Consider the following 18,475-nt stretch of genomic DNA (forward strand, 5'->3'; position numbering starts at 1 on the left):
TTCTGACAAAAAGTCTTAGGCCGCTGTCTTGATTATTGCGACGAGCGAGTTGGACGCGACAGCGATATTGAAAAATCACAAGGCAGCCCTTGTTGCCTGCCTTGTTTGCAAAATTGGCGCAAGATTCGAGGCAAAGACCTAATATTTCATTGATACTCCAAGACAAATTGCAAAAATGACTAACTGCGAACGTAACGCGAATGGAGTATTAGGGGGGTATTACATTATCATATATATTGGATCATTTCTATGATCATATATAGGATCCAATATATATGATCATTTGATCATATCTGCGTATTACATTATCATATTTCATTGATCCTATTTTACGTCATATGTGGTTTCAATAGCCAATATATAGCGCTAACGCTGACAGGTATTGACGTCAGGGTTACTAGATATCAGAGAATTCGATTTGTCAAAAGACATCGTCATTTTTAATATGGCTTGTTTTTTGTTATTTTAGCAAGATTATCGAAGTATATAATTAGAAAAATAATTACATTATATTATTTGAAACAAAAAAAAAAGAAATTGAAAACTCTTTTTTATATTAAATAACTGGCAACACCTATTTCTATGACCGTATTGCGTATTGGATCCAATCTCTCAGCAAATGTCAAAAATCTATGATCAAGGAAGAAATGAATCATATGTCTATATTACATTATCCAATATCATTGACTCAATGATCTCGGATCCAATATATATGATAATCTAATATCCCCCTTAGGCCTCTGGCTCGAATTTGCTCGCCGCGAATTTCAAAGTAGAGACCTTATTGCATCTTGGTAGTAAGAAATAGATATAGACTAACATATAGCTCTGTCTTTCTCTAAATATTTTCCTTCTCATCTCTGTGTAATAGAATAATAATTGTACTCAATTTATTCTCAATGACTGAGTAATTCACAGAAGTTCACTGCCCATTAAAGATAAGTGCGTAAGATGTGCTACATGTTCTTGAGATAAATATTATCTAGACCAGTCCTTATTTATGACACGTTCATTCACTGGGCTGCGTCTATTCAATCATATTAATTTTATTTTTTTAAATTCGTTTTGTCCATTGAAGATAGAATAAAGAAGAACGGTCTTACTACAAAAGATTTAAACACCTGTTGAACAGTTGATTAGAAAAAAAACAGTAAAAAATGGTCTCAAAACAACTGTTTAATAGATGTTTAAATCTTTTGTGGTAAGACCGGAAGTGTTTTATAGTAGGATAATTCTTTATAAGGCCCACGTTGGCCCCATATTCGACCAATACTAGCAATCAACAATAGAGAAGAAAGGCTTATAATATCTGCAGCTATGATCCATATTCCATAATCACGTCCATAATACGAGTATTATTGAAGTCCATGGTAGCATACATGATGCAGCCATTCATTATGGCCCAAAGTCTTTAGTGCACTATATAATTTTTTGTGTATGTTTATAGTTCTTTCTTTCTTCTTAGTCATTCTAATAGTAAGTAGTTACTGTTTGTCTACTCTGAAAACCTAAAACCTTTTTATCTAAATACAAATCGTGTGTAAAAGTAAGCAATGCCGCATCCACCGTTTTAAGTAATTTTACCTCTTGTATGATCTTTATGTCAACGACATAAGGATCAAATCAACTCCAAGATATGGACGGTCTGTAGGGTCAGAATTGCCCGAGGCATTGCGTACCCCAAAACAGAAGGTTCTAAATAACGCACTGGGTCTGAGCGCCCTTCAAAATTGCCCGAGGCAAATTGAAACATAGCGACACTACTTATGTTTATTCTGAGGTTTTCTGACTGAAGTTTATCTATTCAATTCTGTCACATACATCGGATTGGCTAACGTCAAAATATTAACCAATCAACAATGATGTTTAATAGATAAACTTTCATCAAAAACCTTAGAAATTGGGCAGTAGAATTCTAGTTTGTATTGCACTGTGAAATAAATGCACTATGCCAGGAAACAGGAGGACTCATACAGTACAGAGTAAAAGTAAACGCTTTTATGTAAAGAAAGAGGGCTACATTAATCATTATGCATAGTAAAATCGACTTCACCACCCAAGCATCAAGCATACAATTCAAATTAATCCCTCGATCGCTGATTCTTGGAAATCTATTGTTATTGTATTGTCTGTTTTTCACTTTTTCTATACTAAATTAGTTAAAGTAAAATTTTGCTTTGAAACTTAGATTTTAATATTATGTGTTGTCCTGTGTCCTTGATCATTAAGGCTCAGTCTGTATTCAAAAATATCATGCGTTCTCCTTGTTTTATGTACGGAAACAGAAGAGAGATGATGATTATTTATTATTAATTTTAATTCAGATAAGCACAAGTGAGCCTTAAACTTGAACTTTTAGAATTTAGCGACTTAATTTTATACTCTTTGGTTAACACTCTGTTTCAATTCAGATTGTACTAAATGTAAATGAAGCTCAGTATCATGCCAAAAAAAAAAAAAGATACATACAGCCGAACGTGTAACCTCCTCCTTTTTTGGAAGTCGGTAAAAATACTACCATATTAAGAACCTAGAACCTAACGCAAGAATGAAGTAAATTTTTAGTTTTTCGATTGCATTTATACCAAAATGAATTGAAACTAGAGTACAATGCACGGTTACTATTTTCTATGAAACGAATTTATGTCCTTGTCTGTTGCACGCCTATCTAGTCTCTCACAAATTACTTCTTCGTAAGTATCTTAGTATAGGATGTGCTTACTTCCGGCTTGTTACTGTTATTAAATGTTATTTTACTATTTTGCATGCCGCCTGTGCGCACTACGCTTCATTCTTGCCCGAACACATTCGCAGTATACTGGAGAAAAAACTTAGGTAAGCCCGCTTATGTCGTAAGCATCTTATATTTCTTCCCTCTTACTAGTAAATATATTTATATAACTTTTATATTATACAGCGTATAACTATTCGAGGTCTATCAGTCTTTGTTTGTCATGTGATGCCAGGCAGAGGCAGAGCTTGTAATGCCGTGTAAATTTTTTTATTAGTAAGGGGGTTAATGTTTTATTTATTTTATATTAAGCATAAATCGTTTAGATGTTCTCTATTTACTTTTGCATTTACTTTATATATTCGTCCATGCTAAGTATAATAATAATGTAAGTATGTAATAAGATATAACATTACTGCTCTGTTTTGAAGAAATTGACGAATACTATTTTGGGTGGTCATGTTTATTGTGATTCCAAACACCTTAAATATGATCTTGAGCAAAAGATGGATGCTATTTTGTTTTCGAACCTTGCTTGAAGTCTGCTGTTAAGGACCCACTCATTAACGTTATCGTTGACCGCAGACAAGAGGCGCTGCTGTCGGACGAGCAGGCGCAGGAGATAGTGGCGATGCTGTCGCCGCACGCGCCGCCGCACGACAACGGCGTCTCGCTCAACGATAGCTACCAGTCCGTGCTCTCGTACGAGAGGTGAGTACAGTTCTACAAGGATAGACAATGATTAGAAACATCTGTCGCTCATATTGACACCAGCATTATTTCTGTCTTTAATCCACTTTGGTCTTTTTTTACCTCATCATTAGTGATTATTAGTTAACATTGAAGAGCTTGGGTGTGAAAAAAGTCTCTCGACTGCTTCTCAAGTTACATTTTACAAGATAGTGGTTCTAATATCGACCAAAGGACCTGTAGACCGTAGTCAATTTCAACTTATATTTGCATTCCTCATTCAAGTTAATTTTCTACTTAATTTAACCTATTTTAAAGTTTAAATAAACTTTACAGCATGCAGTCAGTGGACGAAAGCTACGAGTTTGTGTCTTTGGAGACAGACGCGAAGCAGGCGGCGGAACCGGCGGCGGAACCCTCGGAACCAACTCGGGAACCGGTGGTTCCGGATCCAGAAACTCAGGAACCGGGAACCCAGGAACCAGCTGAAGAAGCTTCGACCAGCGTCTTCGAGCACTACCCCCCGCAAGCGTTGAGGGAACTGGCAGAGGAGAATGGGATACATTACTTTGAAGATGGACACTTCTATACAGAGGTAAGACTATAATATAAGATCAAGTGGAATAAACAATTTAAAACCATCAATGCTATGGCTACTTTTCACTGAATCGATTTAGTAGTAAGAAAAGATTTAGAAGTAAGAAAAAAGTAAAGATTAGTTTCTAAAGAAACTAATCTTTACTTTTTTCTTTGTCTAAAACTGCTTTCCAAAACTACCACCTATTCTTCAATTCTAAATATACTTTTATTTTCAGGTGGCGGGACTCCCGCCGGTTGAAGAGGACGACGATGATGATTATTACCCACCAGTATTTGTTAAGCGGAATACCAAAGTTAAATTCAGGTATGTTTTTGAAGGCACGCATTGAAAAAAATCGTATATTATAATTACTATATAGTCAGGTCGCGTTAGACTGAATATTATTAATGGTAGGTCAGGATCAAAGTAGTTTGTAATAGACATGTCTATAAAAAACTTATCTAATGGTGGCCATACACCATCCTCATGCCAATTCACTCCCACACACGGTCAGTTCTAACTGATCCAATCGGTAGCGTCATGCCGATTGGACGATAGGAAGGATGGTGTATGACCAGCATTGGCCCTTATACTTTCACCGATAAGCCTATCTAGTGTCGCCAAGCGATCTTAAAGTTTCACGCTATCTATACTATAAAGCCTTTATATTCCAGCACGCAACCGATGCGCGTGTTCTCGACGCACTCAGTCCGCGAGTACGACCGCCGAAACGAGGACGTCGACCCCGTGGCCGCGTCGGCCGAGTACGAGCTCGAGAAGCGAGTGGAGAAGATGCACGTGTTCCCCGTGGACCTGGTTAAAGGCGCCGATGGCCTCGGACTGTCTATCATCGGTGAGTGACGCCATCTTGTCATCGAGATTCCAATTTCAAGTGTTTTATGAACGTGTTTCAATTGTCATGTGGGCCTGTTTTCATAACTTGGATGTTGCTTCGAGAGCAAGGTGTCTCACGCGTTGGATATAGAATGCTTGTATGATACATAAAAAAATGTTTGTCAGACAACAAAAAAAGTAAAAACATTGTAAGTAACAACCATATCGTTCGTTTACGTACTCGCTTACTAATAAAAATGTTTAAACAACTTAGGACAAAGAATTGTACAAGGGAGCTGTGTGTGTACTGTGTAAATGATTTTATAAGTGAGGTGCTAATCATATTTTAATGTCTTTTGTCATTTTAACCCAGGTATGGGCGTGGGCGCGGACGCTGGGTTGGAAAAGCTGGGCATCTTCGTGAAGACAATCACGGACAGCGGCGCGGCAGCGCGCGACGGCCGCATACACGTTAACGATCAGATCATAGAGGTCGACGGCAAGAGCTTGGTGAGTGACAGTCGACAGAGACAGATATATTCATGAAGACGATCACTGGATTGCTTTCAGTCGCCTGGGTATCAGTTCTAAATTCGAATGGCATTTAAAAACGCATCGCGATGTTGCAATATGAATAAATAAATAACCCTTAATATTATAAATGCCAAAGTGTTTGTTTCAAGTCATCTCCTGACTCTTAAAAAAGCTTGATAAGTTTCCGTCTTTATCCGATAGAGATAAATCATACTAATATCGCAAGTGTAAAAATCGTCTGTACCGGTATGTACAGACAGACGGACAGGGTGAGTGGATAAGGTGTAGGGGTACCTACGCGTTATACAGTTGAACCGATTAAACATTTCGTGTTTGAAACCCCACAAATACAGGAGCCACGTAAAAAGTTACGCATTTTGAAACACAATATAACAAATACATTCAGTACATACGTATTAACTTTTGTCAGGTGGGCGTTACCCAAGCGTACGCGGCCTCGGTGCTGCGTAACACCTCTGGCCCGGTCAAGTTCCTCATTGGGCGGGAGAAGGACCCCGAGAACAGCGAAGTGGCGCACCTCATACGACAGTCCCTCGCCGCCGATAAGGAGAGGGAGGAGAGGTATTGTGGACCTTATGTTGTATATATAAGTTGTTTGTATAACCTTATGTTGTATATATAAGCATAGAATTAGAACGAGAAAAGGCATTCCATACAATCGTCAGCGCGAAAATGTGTCACCATCGAAATGAGTGAGCTCACTCATCTGAGAGCAGTGCGCCTTAGGACACGGTAACAGTCGGACGTGTTTCATTCATTAATTACCGCGTTGTTTTTCGCTACATTTCGCTCCAGAATGCCGTCATGTACCTTCCGACAGTGCAGTAACAAAACGAGGAATACAAATAAAGCCAAAGGTGTAATATTTCACACGTAATTACTAAGATTTTATTAATATTTAAATTATTGTCTTCCACTTTAAGAGAAAAATCAAAGCCAAGCGTAAAATGAGCGAAAGAGAAAGCAGTATATGATATTACTGTAAGACAAAAAAGGACGACAATATTTTCTCGATTCGATTAAAGCATAAAATGAGCGAAAGAGAAAGTAGTATATGCTATTACTGTAAGACAAAAAAGGACGACAATATTTTCTCGATACACATTTTGCATGCAAAAACATTGCTACGGTTTTGACAGCATACAGCCCGTCAAAAAAGTCACGACATTAATAGAGTCGCCACTTGTTTCCGGTGTGGCCTCTTATGGCCACACTGTATCCAGTCACTATAAAAGATTTTGATACTTTATATTAAGTACAGTGTAAAAAACACGTAAATATTATTATGATTTATAATTATATATTATGTAGTTAAGAAAATTTGAAATAATTATGACGTAGTTATAGTGTGTTTAATTTACGACATTACAAGAAACAATCTAATCTATGTAAAGTATTATAATCTTTGTATCATAGTCTGTCTCTGTCAAGAAAGCGAAGAAATTAAAAAGTGGCAACATCGTAGTGTCATCCCTTTCAAATCAATCTAAGAAAAAAGGGATGACATTACGATGTTTCCACTTTTAATTTCTTCACTTTCTTGATGGACTATACAAGGTGTAACAAAAATAAGTGATAATACTTTAGGGTGTGTATGTGTTCCTTATAGAGAGTTCACTGTGAAAGTAGCAGCGCTGAAAGACCAATTTTTTTTTCACTTTTCTATGGGGAAACTCGTGACGTTCGGGCGCTTGCCCATACAAAAGTGAAAAAAAAATTAGGTCTTTCAGCGCTGCTACTTTCACAGTGAACTCTCTACAAGGAACACATACACACCCTGAAGTATTATCACTTATTTTTGTTACACCCTGTATAAAAATGCAATAACTCGATTAAACGGTTGAACCGATGTGGCTAATTTTAGTCTTAAAATATTCCTGGAAGTCCAGGGAAGGTTTATAAGTGACACGAAGTTCACCGGGACATTCAGTCACTAGTGAGACATATTATGAATTTATAGCACCTGTTATTTAAGTACCCTCTCCCTGAGAGCTGCAGACTACTGCTACTTTGATGACTGCCAGTGAGAGCTGAGAGAAGCTCACTCCTTTTTTATTAAGGAGCTACTTATTTAAGAAAATACAAAAAATAAATAAATTAAAAACACGGTTTTATTATTTTAATAAAATATGATCATCCAAATATTCTACAATACAGCCGGAAACAGAATCATCGCCACTTTCTAGGTCCATGTAGTTACAGCAGTGGTGTCACAGTGAAGAGGCACTTTCATCTTCAATAAGCAGCTCTTCAATATCCTAATAAAGGGTTAATTCCCACTTCTTGTATTTATTTTCAGTGTTTTTTTTTTCAAAATGATAGCATATATTCTCCCAGTTATTTCGGTTATTTCGTTAAACGCTTTTTCTGCTACCTGTAAACATAAAACGTAAAAATTGTAATATTATATTACGCTGCATCAAAGTATTAAAGGAGTTAAGCACATATACTGTGACGCGAGAATTTTATATGCATCTAAGATATATAATTACGCAAAGCACCTAAGTCAAAGTATCAATCATTTTTAGGCGCGTTATATGATAGATTTCTTTGACAGTTCATTGTTTACGTAAACATAGGGTTTATGTAAAATTATTGCTTTAATAAACTACATAATACTTACTCAGGCTACTTAAAACTGCAATAAACAATAAAATTAACTAACAAAATTTATAAAACAAACGCTTAATTACCTGCTACTATGGTGATTGAGCGATCAGAATCGGAAATATTGACGCGAGAATTTCAGTAATATTTTCGCATTTTACTATTTTTCTTCAATGAAAATCTTCAAATTTTCTGCACTTATCACACGTCTTTCACTTTAATTATTCATATTATTCACAGTAACATGTAGTTTTCACATTGCAAAACTAAATTTAAGCAAATTGAAAATCTTTGTTTTGTAAATTTTATGTCATAGAGTATTGATACAACAAAGGGACAAATGTCAAAAGAGTGTTGCTATTGCTCAAAAAAAAAGTTTCGCCTCCTAGACATTCTTGACGCACTATACGTCGTATCTAAGTATTTTGATATCGTTGGTAATAAGGGCTAAAATTGCACTGTGTATGCTACACGTCGGGCCCAGACAAGTTCCTTATAAAGCGAGAAAGCACTCCGAGAACAGCGAAATGGTGGCCATTGGTCACTATTGTCATTTTTAGGCTATTGCATAGCTTTTCCTGCGGGATTTGAGCCCCATTCCGACCGGCACAGCGTTGCCATACTTCGGCGGGGTGTTTGTGTGCGTGCGACCAGACGTATGCGAATTATAATTGCATAAGTTGATGAAAAATATTATGCAATAGCTTTATCGCGGCAGTCCCCTAGTGTCACACGTATTTTAATTTTTTTTTATATCACCAGAGCATCTCGCGAGCGTCAGCGGCGGCAGGCGGAAGAGGGGGCGCCGGCGTCGGACGCGCCTCGACACCCCGAAATACTCGAGCTGCGGGCGTTACTCAACGAGGTATATAATACATCCCTACTAATATTATAAATCCGAAGGTCTGTCTGTCTATCTGTTATCCCTTGAAACCGGTGAACCGATTTTGCTGAGTATGGAGATACTTTAGGAAAAGATGGGATACTTTTTATCCCAAAAAGTGTACGGTTACCGCGCGATAAACTAATTTTTGCCAATAACAAGTTTTCGCTAGTGTGTAACAAGTTAAAGCTAAAATAACATTTTAAGCATCACAGCACGACGACACGTATGACTTAAAAAATCTAAAAATGTTAAAGTGTAATGGTCATAAAATATAAGCAATAAATTCTTATTAAACCACAAGAAAATGTGCTTCTTCTTTTGGCATATATTATGCCGTAACCCTATTTTAGACGTTGCTGGTGTCTGAGTGAAAATACAAATGCAATTACATTTTGTGAAATATGTGTCATTGTCTCTTTCGAGGGCTGATATACATTTTTACATACCATAATTATGCAACGATTGGAAAAACTGAACGTAGAATTTACTCTTTTCTTTCTTACCTACTTTTTTCAGTTAGCGGGCATGGAGGCGGGGGGCGGGTCCGCGGCGGAAGTTAGCGCGCGCGTACGCGAGTGGTGCGGCGCGCGCGCACCCGCCGACCAGTTGCGACGCGCGCTCACTACGGCTGCGGATACGGCCGCAAGAGCTGTGGCTAAGTACGACAAGGTATGTTAAGCTAAGCTGCTAATAGCCTTTTCTAATATCTCAAAAAAAAAAGGTATGAAGCACGCAAGCCGCAATTTTAATGGCTTAAGAGAAAAAAATATAAATGCGAAAGTGTGTCTGTCAAACCGCTGGACTGATTTGGTTAAAATTTGGTATGGAGAAAATATTGAGTCCCTAGGAAGGACATAGGATACTTTTTCCCCAGAAAAATTGACTGCTCCTGCGCGTTTAACGAATTTTAGCGCAACAACGTTGCGGGCATCAGCCAGAAAACTATATAATAGTAAACCTAACGTTATACATTGAAAAAATACTCAAACCATGCGGGCTAGAATAGTCTTCGTTTGTAGAGGACGTGATAAAAATGATACAGAAGACACGACAATTCACATACATCATAGCCGGCCTTAGACGAGCAATTTTATTTTTATTTGTCAATATCACGCTTCAATTTTATTGAACAGTTTATTTGAAAATTAGATTGCAGGCGCGCGATGTTTAATATCAACCCTACAGGGTCAATAATATTACGCAATACGTGATATTGACAATAAAATCGCCTAAGGGCCGGCGTAGACCATAGTCTTATTTTTTTTGTGGTCAGGCGCGTCGGGCGTTGCGCGAGTGGCGTCGCACGCGGGCGGCTGTGCGCGCGCGCGAGGAGTGGTGGAGCAACGAGCTGCGGGAGGCGCACAGGGAGTACTCCGCCGCGCTCTCCGCGCTGCACGACCGCGTCGCGCGGCTCGAGGTGCTGCTGCTGGTGAGTGTGCGCAATACACTAGACCACGAGAAAAACCATCCTCGTCAGTCATCACTATTGATGAGTGGCAGCAGAGACCATGGTGGCAGTCCTCCAAGCTTAGAGCCACTGGACCGCGGAGGCGTCATACATATACCTGTACCGCATTATTTATTGCACCTGTACACTACACCAAATACTGCTATACGCAAAACTCTTTTAGACAATATCTAACAAACATACATATAACAGGAGACACAGAAGAAGGCTGGTCTGCCGGTGATGTTGCCGCACGAGCCGTCAGCGCGCCGCGAGACGCCGCCGCTCCCGCGCCGGCCAGACCCCGACCCACTGCTTATTAATGGTATGTTTTTATTTGTATGTGAATAACACTTAAAAAGCGAAAAAAAGAATTATTTATTTTACCAAAAAAAACATAATACATTAAGGGCCTGTTTCACCACTTCCCGATATTACGTGCCGGATAGGCTATCCACGACTTATTTGACAGATTCTCCATACTCTATCTGCCAAGTTAAGTGGTGGTGGAGAGTGGCGGAACTTATCAGGAAGTGGTGAAACAGGCCCTAAAAGTAACAAAAGATACACCAACAAAGAAACAACAGTAAAATTTTCAAGGATTCAAGGAAATTCAGATTAGAACTCGTGACGATACTATGGCACAACACGTGAAGTGGTCCATATAATAATATAATAATTATACCTCTATAGTTTTATTAACGTCCACCGTCCAACGCATGTCAATAATGGCTTTTACTGCCAAATAACTAATTATAATAATTATTATTATTATCCTTCCTATTACAGATCCTTTCAGCTCGGACAGCGATCTATCTGATCTATCGCCGATCGAGGACGAATATGCCAAAGTAGATAAGTCTGATAGGAAAAAAGTGATACCTGACATCGGCGACGTGACCGCAACGACCGCTAGCGAAGTCAAAACGACCGCCAACGCCGTGACGTCACAGAGTATAGTGTCGACTCAGTCTAACGCGACACACAATGTAGTGTCGTCTCACTCTAACGTGACGCACAGCAGTGTAGTGTCGTCCCACTCTAACGCGTCACACAGCTTAGCGTCGTCTCACTCTAGCACTGTCTCGCAATCAAATGTCGTGACGTCGTACGTCAACGTCGCGACAACCAGTGCACCTTCTCCAGTCAACACGGTCAATCAAGTCTCTGCAACGACAATAGTGCCAGCTAGTGGTACCGACACTATGTAAGTATATTTTATATGTATATTAGAGAGCTAGAACAGAAATGTAAATATTGTTCTACTGTATTGCTCATAAGCTCGGTCTGAGAACTCTGGAGTCTGGTGTCCTAAAATACAGGCAACGCCTAGTTTAGGCACCAGTCTTGCACAAAACCTGTATGTTATGTAGAATTGTCATCTTCATCAATGCTGTAATTTTGTGGTGAGAAAAAAATATAATATTAAGAAAAAAAATTATGTGCAGTAGGAGCACCGCGTCGGTCGCATCTGTCGCGTCAGTCGCATCAGCGACGTCGGCGGCGTCGTCGGTCGCGTCACGCGAGCTCGACGCTGCGGTGCCGCGCGGCGCGCTGCTCGACACGTCCGCACACCGCGCGCGCACCGACCTCGCGCGACATCGACACCACGCGCCGCACGCGCATTCCCCGCACTCGCACTCGCCGCACTCACTCAGCAATGCCAGCTCCGTAAGTACACGACAACTTCAACAATTACATCTCAAGATACGGCCCTTTCTCTTTGCTAACATATAACTGTGCGGCCGCGAACAGGGGAAAACTCGATCAATACAAGGATCTTGTGGCACTCAGACGTCATGCCGACGTCGACGCAGGACTCATGCGGACGTGGATGCCAATTGCCAAGCACTTGTTAGTCAAAATGACGTCAATGATATTGTGATTTTCGCCACGAAATAATAAAATACACTAACTCGTAACTATTTTTATAGAATCATGTAACATGGACGTCGGAAAAATACAAACAATTATTAACAGTAGACTTACAACTCTACGTTTTCAGTACGACGGACTAGATGACTCTTACAACGACTCCGCTGACGAATCCCTCAGTGAATCTACGTCGGGGGCGCCCAACACACACCATACGGTAATACATTTTATTCTAGTTGTGTATAGTAGTGTTGCAAGAAAGATTTTACTGTCCGTGTTAAAGCCAAAGTTTTAGACCGGTTTTTATAAAAAGATTATAATATAACAGCTTATTTTATCGCGAGTAGTTCGGGGTAGTTCCCGAACCTGTGGTAGACAACGTAGTTTCTTCGTTCGACTTTCAAAAAGTGTATCATGATACCTGTACGGTGTCATAAATCACACCGTAGCATTTTTCACTTAACAATGCATTTTACAGTCAGTACGCGTTCATAATCAGTAAGCACCGCGCGTGCTCCCCAGCACCTTTATAATATCAATCTTATGTGGGACAATAAATAAAAATCATTTTGAATAAAAATATATTTTATTTTATTATTTTATTTATTTAGTAATGTTGTGCAGTGCAAAATTTTGTCTCGTGAATTGAGTCGTAAAGAATGGGGCAGCAACTGCTCTCTCGTATTGGTGTATTTTATAAGAATGTTATTACGTCAAATTCCTTGTCTATGGCTCTACAGAGTCAGCCATAGTCTCGTCTATTAATCTAATTAGACAGTTTAAAAATTTTGTATAATTAAAAAAAAATTACAGCGAGACACCCGTCAGAGTTGCGGTAGTTCTATCGGCAGTACCACAGACGATGGCGTCTACTCGCGCGACCATAGACATTTTCCACTGTCGGGTAAGTTATTCTCCTACATGATTATATGCCTAAGACCATAAAGTTAATATACCTAGCGGAATAGAGAAACAAAGGCCTGAGCAAGAGAGATGTCACTATCAGTTACACTGCGGGGTAAAAAGAGACGTGTGATACATGACAGCAGCACTCTTTTTTTGACGTCCAGTCGGCACGTGCCGCATGTTGACAATTTAATCTCATAGAAATTATGTTCAATCATGCTTGGGTAAGTGTATACGTACACATATTTTTACACACAGATGAAACCAATTTCGGTTTCGTTTGACAGCTCGAGATTGTTGCTCTACTCCGCTAGGTATATTAACTTTATGCCTAAGACACAAAATTGCCAAAGAGACCCTGAGGTTATTATAACCTCAGAGATTCGAACTGTAGCTTTGACAGGGTTTTACATAACTAAGTAGTAATAATTTAGGGTGTGTAATTGGCTCCCTTGTATAAAATTCACTGTGAAAGTATTTTTAACTTTTATGTTTTTGTGAGCAATGCTTCAAGAGGAACTCTATACAAGGGACACACACACTTCAAAGTATTATCACTCTTTTTTTTGTTACACCCTGTTTAACACGTTCACTAAAGATTATTAAAATGGCGGCTGCACATCACTGAATCTGTCTGCGTGCGACTTTAAACTATTGAGTGCTTCTTACAGAATCAAAAATATATCGACAAGAATTCCTTTCTTTACAAAAATTTAGTAATAAATAATCTGAAGAAGGTCTCAATGTATGACTTTACACATTAGTGGGTCTAGCAGGAACAATTAACTATGTAAAGCAAGATTAGCAACGTATGCGTAACAATGTATGTTATGAATTAACTTTCATAGTATTCTCTGTGTTTATTACGAATACATAGCTTACAATTGTTCGTATTAAACCCGATAGTACTGCCAGCTTAGTGTGTTAACCAGTTTGGGGCGATATGGGCTTATTTGTTGTGTGATTAACATTTGAGTGGGCTGTAGAAGTTAGGAAAATGTTCATATATATTTGCAGAGTTTTTATACAAGTCCTGTTCGACTCTGGTTTGGAAACATACCGCGCGGTACCGGTCATTTGATAAGTAGCTAAAATTATATGAAAATGGTAGGAACTTAAACAAAAAGAAAGGACAAGTTTATTACATTTTCACTCGAGTTGGTAGGCCGTTCTTTCGTATACGACCATAAGTTACATTTTAGGAATAGTGTTAATAATTAGGTAAGTTAGGTAAAGTCTCATATACAATGAAAGAGAAAATCCGGGCTAGGTCCAGCGGCGTCGCTGGCGGAACAGCTGAAACAAGTGCTGGCGGACCGCGAACGGCGGATGGGCAACACGGAACCGCAACCGCAATCGCACTCGCAACAGTATCCGCAATCGCATCCGCACCCGCAACCGTATCCGCAACAGTACACGCCGCAGCACCCGGACCCGGTGCAGCTGACCAACAACCTCGTGGATGAGATACGGCAGGCCGTCAACGAAGCGAATGCTAGAGGTTTGTAACGATAGGAATGTACAAGTCACAGCTGTAGGTCCCTATTCTTAAAGAAATGAGGGTTTTTGATATTCTATTTGCCACCAAGTGCCGCTTGTAGCCGGGTCTATCGGGTCAAACTGATGTCATATGTCACGATATATAGCGGTGATGTGTCACGATATAGCTGTCATGTGACACGATAATATTATTATTATATTAGGCTATTTGACATGATAGATCCTAAGGCTACATAGTGGCACCTAGTGGCAAATAGAATATCAAAAATCCTCACTAGAATCGATCAATTCGACATCTGGTTTCTCTTCTCGGTGGCTCAATTTCAAACGAGGATCGAAAAGTTTGTTTCTTATGATTTTGATGTTGATTTTTAATCGAGTTATTCTATGACTATGGGTATGTTACTATTGTCAAGACTGAATCGACATCGAATCAGAGTCGTCCCAAATCCCATCAGTTTTACCTACGAGTAAGTTGTCTGATATTTGTGTTATAAAAATATATTTCTTTTACCCGGTCTCTTATAAAACCCGCCAAAGTCTATGTTAGAACAAAAATTCATTACTCTTCTGCTACTTGCCGAAGTCAGTTATAAAGAGCGCAGATAATAAAGCATTCGTAAAGCAATATCTTTTTTTTCTTTATGCTTCAGTTTCTTCTAGGTTTTTAATCTATTTTATGCAAAAAAGATATTGGCGTTTTTTTATAACTGATTTTAGTTTTTATAACAAAATCGAATTTATATATTATGTGTAATGTATTTATGTTATGTGCTTTGTGTGTTAATTTAATGTGCTTTCTATTGTGATATCTATGTATCTTTATTTATTGATGCATAAACGAGTAAACTATTTTTATTGTTTTTTATTGTTAATTAGTACAACAAGTCAATTTTAAAAGGCATCTACAATAACATAGATAAGAATGGAGTTCTCGTTGCAAATATAGCTTTACATATTTCACACGCCCGCCACATGCCCCCAAGTGAAGTAGATAAATTCCTATTTTTAAAGAACATTCCAAAATCAAATTCCAACCATCCAGGTCAAAAATAAGATTGTCTATGGCAATCTAAAATTTATTTAAAAAACAGAACAGTAAAGTGCAAGCATCCAGCTAAAAAAGTTAGTCTATGGCGGGTTGGGGCGGGCGTGTGTGACCGGGGGTTGTGGTTGTAGTGAAGAAAGCCCCGGCTTGTGTAGTCGGCGGGGAGGTGCCGTGGCAGCCGCAGCCGGAGCCCGCACCCGACGCGCCTGTCACCCCGCAACAGTGGAGTAAACATCAGGTGGGTTGAGCTTTTATTATCTTATTTACATACTAATTGATTGCGCATAAATTCGTTTATCGTGCGAAAATCGTACATTTTTCTGGGATAAAAAGTATCCTATGTCCTTTCCTGGTACTCGAAATATCTTCATAGCCATCAAAATCAGCTCAGCGATTTGGGCGTGAAGAGGTGACAGAGTCACACTTTCTCATTTTAAAATTAGTATGGATTGTACACTCGATAAATCGTATCTTATACGTCGTATCACCATAGATAGCGGTTTAAATTACATATATAGCGTTTCCGGCATCTGGGACTGCCTTGGGGCAGGGCGGGCAGGACATGCCGGATGGATACGGAAATAGCCGAACAAAACCGATGATCCACGAAGCACGTAGACTTAGTACTAAGTGCAATACGTACCTAGTTTATGTTCTTAATTTAAACTTCGGCTATTTTCGTATCCATTAGGCCCGCCGTGCCTGCCCTGCCCCGGGGCAGTTCTAGATTTATGCAATTATTAATATGCAACTCATGTTCAAAGCTATAACATAATGTTTTTCACAAGGTGTGGCAGTGGGTATCAACCCTAGGCAGCGGCTTGGAACGCCACGCGGGCGCATTCGCTGCGCGAGGCGTCGACGGTGCCCTACTACTCGCTCTCGGCTCTGCTGACCTCAAGCTGCTGGGCCTCAACGGAGACGACCGGAGACGCATGAAGCGCCGCCTCAAAGAGCTCCGAGCGGCGCACGACAAACACGTCAAGGCGCTGAAAAAGGCGGAAAAGAAGAAGAAGAAGCCATAAACTGTCAATGTCATACCATAGAATGTCATGGAGAATAGAGCTAGGTTACCTAAATTTATTGATATATCGGTTTTTTAGATTTTCTGGCAGAAGTTCACTAGTTCTTTTGATTGGCTATCTAACACTAACCAATCAGCAACACTGTTGAATAAATAAACTCCTATTAAAAACCTTGAAAACTTGGTAGGGGATTCATTGAGAGTATTTAACTAAATTTTGGGTCAATCAATGCTCGTTTACTTGTAAGTATGGAGGGTAGATGGAGGAGAACTATCTTATATGGGGGATATTTGAAAAAGTGTCCAGCTGTACGCAGTAAATAACAGTTGAAAAATCCTCCAAGAGTGGCGCTAGCTGCAGCAAAGGGTAGGGAATGAATGTAGCCGTTGGTGACAAAATATAAATATTATTTAAATTTATTTAAATAATATATTTGGAAAAATATAACCTAAAATAGCTGAAATAAAATCTGCTAAATGATTTAAAATTTACCCTGTTGCCACTGTAGCACCACCCTAATTTAACGCATTTCAGCGGACACTTTTTACATACAGAGATATTTCTCCTCCATCTACACTCCATACTTGTAAGTAAGAGCTCCTATATTCTCCATGACCAATGTATAAAACGGGAAGGTTTGGCCAAGCAATGTAAATATTCACTGATACAATTACTGGTCTGGCAAAATTATTGGTAAATAAGCAAGCGCTTGATGTGAGAGAAATGAGGTTAATTAGTAAAAGGTTAAACTCATTTTGGTAAAGACTGTATTGAGCCAGATATGCGCTCGACTTACTGCCGTTTATAACCCATTCCAGTGAAATAGTACTACAAACAGTCAAATAAAGGTTTGAATGGTCTAGCAAATTTTTTCATAGTTCAATTTTTGAGCATTTAAATGTATTTTATCTTACGATTCGCCAGTTGGCCTCCCCCTATTTGATGTACACTAAAATATTATATGGTGATCCGTGTTGTACCATGTATGTCCCATAAACTATATGTGCCCTCCTAACTTTTTAAATTTACTAAACGTATTCTATACAAATTGATTAATTTAATAATAATTAATACAAGGGCAGTTTATTGGGCTACATGTTTCACTTGAGACGTAGTACCAGTTTTTGGGAAATGCTTCCATAGTAATAATGTCACCAAAGAATGGATCGGCTCACAGTGTTCGGACACTAATTTAGTAAAAATTACTATGGATTGTAGTGTCTAGACGAGTGGCTACTCCTTGTGAGCCGATCATCAATATATAAAATTTAGCGTATAAGTCTGCGGCGCAGAACGCAAACCGAGTTGGTCGGTGACTGACTAACGAGTACGGACTCGATTATGACAAAATACTATATTATATAGAGACGTTAATATATTACTAGACTAGAATTACGAAATTATCGACTGCGCTTTAATCTCGGCGGCGGCCGCCTTGTAGCATAGAGTGCCATCAGACTTAGTGTTAGCGAGTTAGAGCCAATAGAACGAACGAACGGAATCGATATCGACGATCGACGAGTTGCCGTTGATGAGTGCGAGTTTCACGAAACTGGCCGAAGAAGTTAACAATACATGTCGAAACGACGCCATTAAGAAAACAATGGTTAAGTTACTAGATCTTACAAATTGTAGTTGACTTCTACACAGCGAGTACTAACAGAAACTTGCACTCGGCACACTCGTCCGGCACGAATAACGCTACCAAAGCCACGTGAGACGTGTTCGACACTTACTTTAAATCGTAACATTCTTAATCGTTCCTACGTTTTATATTAAATATCTATTTTT

At 39.2% G+C, this 18,475-nt stretch overlaps 1 protein-coding gene across 9 annotated transcripts in view; it reads left to right on the forward strand.

The window, feature by feature from the left end:
• Positions 1–16,929, forward strand: part of LOC121739283 — a 56,683-nt gene extending 39,754 nt beyond the window's left edge. For 5 of the 9 annotated variants that reach the window (XM_042131652.1, XM_042131653.1, XM_042131660.1 and 2 more), the window contains 18 exons: positions 2,815–2,835; positions 3,317–3,442; positions 3,758–4,016; positions 4,237–4,325; positions 4,676–4,854; positions 5,209–5,345; positions 5,800–5,951; positions 8,760–8,862; positions 9,400–9,552; positions 10,157–10,312; positions 10,544–10,655; positions 11,120–11,537; positions 11,779–12,001; positions 12,336–12,422; positions 13,019–13,109; positions 14,382–14,612; positions 15,791–15,897; positions 16,448–16,929. In XM_042131652.1, the coding sequence (XP_041987586.1) occupies positions 2,815–2,835; positions 3,317–3,442; positions 3,758–4,016; positions 4,237–4,325; positions 4,676–4,854; positions 5,209–5,345; positions 5,800–5,951; positions 8,760–8,862; positions 9,400–9,552; positions 10,157–10,312; positions 10,544–10,655; positions 11,120–11,537; positions 11,779–12,001; positions 12,336–12,422; positions 13,019–13,109; positions 14,382–14,612; positions 15,791–15,897; positions 16,448–16,684 (2,881 nt within the window). In that variant the 3' untranslated portion in view covers positions 16,685–16,929. The remainder of the gene's footprint in view (positions 1–2,814; positions 2,836–3,316; positions 3,443–3,757; positions 4,017–4,236; positions 4,326–4,675; positions 4,855–5,208; positions 5,346–5,799; positions 5,952–8,759; positions 8,863–9,399; positions 9,553–10,156; positions 10,313–10,543; positions 10,656–11,119; positions 11,538–11,778; positions 12,002–12,335; positions 12,423–13,018; positions 13,110–14,381; positions 14,613–15,790; positions 15,898–16,447) is intronic. The other 4 variants (XM_042131655.1, XM_042131656.1, XM_042131657.1 and 1 more) reach the window with 4 other exon arrangements.
• Positions 16,930–18,475: the final 1,546 nt, after the last annotated feature.

The sequence above is a fragment of the Aricia agestis genome, chromosome Z (genome assembly GCF_905147365.1).
Source record: "Aricia agestis chromosome Z, ilAriAges1.1, whole genome shotgun sequence".
NCBI lineage: Eukaryota > Metazoa > Arthropoda > Insecta > Lepidoptera > Lycaenidae > Aricia > Aricia agestis.